This window comes from Triticum dicoccoides, chromosome 3A, assembly GCF_002162155.2.
Source record: "Triticum dicoccoides isolate Atlit2015 ecotype Zavitan chromosome 3A, WEW_v2.0, whole genome shotgun sequence".
Classification (NCBI taxonomy): Eukaryota; Viridiplantae; Streptophyta; class Magnoliopsida; order Poales; family Poaceae; genus Triticum; species Triticum dicoccoides.
Genome location: NC_041384.1, coordinates 693,851,079 through 693,855,428, shown reverse-complemented (window position 1 = coordinate 693,855,428; position 4,350 = coordinate 693,851,079). Strand labels below are relative to the sequence as shown.

At 43.3% G+C, this 4,350-nt stretch overlaps 1 protein-coding gene across 2 annotated transcripts; it reads right to left on the bottom strand.

Moving 5' to 3' along the window:
- Nucleotides 1-267: 267 nt before the first annotated feature.
- LOC119270275 lies at nucleotides 268-3,663 on the bottom strand. Of its 2 annotated transcripts, XM_037552265.1 has the most exons (3): nucleotides 3,066-3,659; nucleotides 2,347-2,952; nucleotides 268-675 (listed from the first exon to the last, which is right to left on the bottom strand). In XM_037552265.1, the coding sequence occupies exons 1-2, from the start codon at nucleotides 3,598-3,600 to the stop codon at nucleotides 2,717-2,719; spliced, it is 771 nt and encodes a 256-aa protein (XP_037408162.1). In that variant the 5' UTR covers nucleotides 3,601-3,659; the 3' UTR covers nucleotides 268-675; nucleotides 2,347-2,716. The 2 variants fall into 2 exon arrangements, with proteins under 2 accessions (XP_037408162.1, XP_037408164.1); XM_037552267.1 differs by having other exon boundaries at nucleotides 2,347-3,663.
- Between the last annotated feature and the right edge of the window lie 687 nt (nucleotides 3,664-4,350).

Sequence of the window (4,350 nt, the reverse complement as noted above, 5' to 3'; positions counted from 1 at the left end):
TTGGCTCATCACAGATTGCGGCCGATTGCTTGTCATGTTATTGCTGAAATCCTTTGGAGACACCAGCTCTGAATCAACGAGTTCATAACGAAATACAATTTGTAATACTATTGATTCCAGTGATGCAATGTAAGATCCTCCACCAACATGTTTGTCTTCCAGTAATACGACAGAGTTAGGTACACATTGATAACTGAAACCAATTCTGCAATGGTGTAAAATAAGACACTTAACCAGATGCTCAGCTGATCAAACATACTACTCGTACAAAAGAAGACTGACACTTTCCCAAAAGATTTTTACAGCAGTAGAACTACACAATTTCTGCAGATGGCATAAGTTGCAACCAGCATAACCACACAAGGCTGCAACACAAGTACAGTACTGGAACAGCTGCTCAACAAACAAAAGAAGACACCTCCCCAAATGCCACGAGCAGCAAGCAGTGGAACCACAGAAGACACCAACAACACAAACAGACCAGGCGATGCAGGTAATGAACACAGTAGGAACAGCTACGAGGAAATGCAGCACTGTGCTCTTCGTTGATGGCGATAAAATGAACACAGTTAGAACTGCTGCAGTGGAAGTGCAGCACTGTGCTCTTCGTTGATGGCGAACTTGTCACAGGCCGTCCAAAAGCATCCTTATATCCTTGTTCTTCACGTTGCATTCCTGTTTCAGAGAAAACAGAGCAAGGATCCAGATGGGCGTAATTAAGCACCAGGATACATTCGGTTGCCACTTTAAGCATCACAATATCCCCTGGACTAACAAGACAAGTGGCTACCTCAACGACAGTTAAATGTTAAGTGACGTTCAGAAATCTAAGACGATAAATTTGGTAAAGCGATATAATTTTTCACTTTTTATTTCCAAGAGCTACAGCAATAGAGGTTAAATGCTTTTAATATCCCAGCCTGACATATTTCCATTTTATTGTTTCTATTCCAACAAACCAAAACTCTGATTATAGGAGGAATGCCACACAAACATAAAGTAGCCAATGTTATCTTGGACCAGCAATGTCATATAAAAGGAAATTCCACTGTATATCTGAATCAATCATAAACAAGATGAAGAGTACGTGTGTCAAATCTACCACTTGTATTCGAGTAAAAGAATATATGGTCCACTAGGCAACATTGCAAAAAAAAAATTATCAAGCTCATACATAGCTTGAGGTTCAAAATTGAGAAATAGGGTGTAAAAAGTTACACCATGATTATATTTAAGAAATAGGAAGCTAGCATATCAGGCTTGATGGGCTTATGACTATTTATGGGCAAGAAAACAGTGGTCAACATGATAACAGATTACCAAGGCTAGGAATCTTTCAGCTTTTAATCCTCTTATACATGATGTTTCATACTTTGGTAGGTCCAATTTGCAACTTTGCACGGATAGTTCAGAAAACTGTAAGTATACAACAGAATGAGAAATCCATGAGAAAAACAACAAACAAGTCACCTTTTAGCACCACTACAAATTGCTATTATGAAATTACAAAGGGAAGACCAAGTTGGAAGCATGATGTTTGATGCCAACACAAGGTTTAACAAAAGCAAGTGTTCCATGGAGTAGTTTGTCGTAGTCTGATACTTTAGTATATGTCCAGTAAACAATAACAATACTTTAATATAGAGCCCACAGAAGTGTTACTAGTTTCATTAAAACCAACTAAGGATGGCAATATATTGGTGATAGTTGGATTTGGATATATATAGTAATCCAAGTGGTAGTAGTAATAGGGAAGTAAATGCAACTGAGCTTGTACCCAAAAGAATTCTTTTCCTTCCCCGCAAAAAAAGAGAGAGAAAATTCTTTTCCTTAGGGATCCACTATGGTATAATATTTAAAGGAAATATTCAGTAATCTTTTAGCGACTTAAAAAGGAAATAAAATATGCATCCATCCATAAGGTCTACTTCTCTCATTTATCTTACCTATCCACAATATCCTTCACAACCAGCTCATTACGCACTGACGTCCACACGCAACGGTTCCCTACTATGACCAATTAATCACAAGTAGACACCTTGTAATGCTCCTCAGTACACAGGTGATTCCAGATCATCTTACATCAAGCTTTCACTAGTGTCGCCTCTAGTATTGTTAGATGGGCCAAGAAATTAATAAGGAAGTGATTTTAAACCATCTAAAAACAGGCATTCTCAATGTTGTGTGACTAGTATTGTTAAAAAAGGCCTAAGGAATCAATCACATATGTATTAGCACCCCACAACTATAGTAAATACCAAACAGTGAGATGCACGATGCGAATTGCAAAATTGAGTAAACTCTACAAGGACAGTATATAGATCACGAAAAGGGCAAAAGGCAAACCTTGCAGGACTATCCATGAGTGCAGGGAAATTGGGAAGCCAGCTCATCATAAGAGGATAGATATCACCCAATTGTTGCTCCTCTGCTGTCATCTCATGCACTTTACGCAGCGTCCTGCGTTTGACATCCAAGTAGAGTGCGCATCGACCCAGCTCCAAGAATAAAAACTCATTATAGTCCCCCACATGGTTTATCAGGATATCGTCAGTAGGCTCATCGTCAAGCAAATTATCAGATATTTCACACAAGCAAATGGTGTCCACCAGCAACCAGTTGTCCCCATTGTGGAGCCAGATGCTAAGTTGAAGGTCCTTGATATGGATGAGATACACACCAGAAGCATCATCAGCCCGTGACAACATGGTGGTGCCTATTGGACTAAAACCCACCCCTTGTGGGAGCTGAATTGTCGATAAGCTTGAGGACACCAAATCCAGGACAACAATTTCATTGTCGGTCGGCAGATAGAATTTGTTGTGAACGAGCACGCCTTTGGGGCTTTTGCGTGGATACAGGAGGAGGTCCGAGGCCAAGGTAAGATGCTTGCGCCAGGCATCATCACCATTTTGCAGCATATACACATGCACCTTAGAATCTTCATGATACCTGGTACACTCCACCGTGACAAAAAAGTAGGACAATCCAGAAGAAGGGTTGTCTAATAAGCCTGCAAATTCCATCCTGGACTTTGAGGTGTAATGCTGGGATGATGGCCGCACCTTTCTCAGAGCCAGAGCATAGCGGGGTGTGCACTTGAAATATAATTTCGGATCGGCCGTGGGCGTAATTCTGCCCCTGCGAGCTGGTGATGACGCGGCCGTTCCAGCAGCCCACCACGTCGGTCCGCCCGTCCGAGTGGGTGCCGGGGCTGAAGCTTGCGGAGCGGCGCGCGCCGTCGTGGGTGTCAAGGCTGAAGCTTGCGCGGCGGACGACGGCGGCGAGATCCGGGGGCAGAGGCAGCACCGGGAGGAAGCGCGCCCCGCCCGGACGCTCCCTGTTCGCGAGGTAGAAGCCGAGGAGCCTGGGCGGGTGGAGCTCGCGGAAACGGCGGAGGAGCGCGCGGTCGGAGGCGTGGCTGAGCCAGCGCGTGCAGACGCCGGCGGCGCGGACGAGGCTGGTGGGGAAGCCGACACGGACGATGATCTCTCGGAGGAGGTTGTCCTCGTCGAGCACCTTGGACACGCACGCCGGCGGCGGCTGCGCCTCGCCCTCCATTACTCCGCCGCTCCTTACATTCTGCGTGGAGGTTTCCATGGATTTGGATAGAATGGGGATACAGGCTGGTCGATGGAGAGTGAAGACTGAAGAGCCGACGTTTTTTAGGGGGGTCGATCGAAAATATCTGCTATGTTCTCTATTCTTCAGTATTTTATATATTTTTTAGGATTTTTATCAGTTATGCCACCGGTTGTGTTGCACTACTCAGTTTTGCCATTAGAAATTTCAACGGCTCAAAAATGCCATCGCTTCATTAGACACATGCTCAAAAATGCCACTAAACACCATTATTATGATCTCAAACCTCTTTTGCCATGTTATAATGACATAAACACCTATGAACCAACATGCCAGCTCTCCCTCTATCTCACTACAATAAAGTGGGGCCCACTTGATCCCAACAGCGTTCTCATTTTCCTAAAAAATTATTCGCTTGGTTACTCCTGACAAGTGGGGCCACAGATATCATTGTGAGATAGAAAGAACTGACATGTGGGTCTAGGTTTATTTTTGTCATAGAACATGGTCAACGGGTTTGACGTAAAAATAACAGTGTCTAATGGCATTTTTGAGCAAACATCTAACAGAACGGTGGCATTTTTTAGATATCTAATGACATTTTTGAGGAAGCATCTCATGGATTGATGGCATTTTTGAGCAGTTGTAGCTTCTAATGGCAAAACTGAGTAGTGGGACACAACTAGTGGCATAAATGATAAAAACCCTTTTTTAATAAGAAAATTTTCGATCTATTCATCTTTAATCATAACAGTACAACAAACACCA

Bases quoted from the DNA above. Each gene is read 5' to 3' on its own strand.
- LOC119270275 (XM_037552265.1), bottom strand. From the start codon at position 3,600: ATGGAAACCTCCACGCAGAATGTAAGGAGCGGCGGAGTAATGGAGGGC. The intron at 2,953-3,065 runs GTGCGGCCATCA...GGAGTGTACCAG, and splicing joins ATGCTCTGGCTCTGAGAAAG to GTATCATGAAGATTCTAAGG.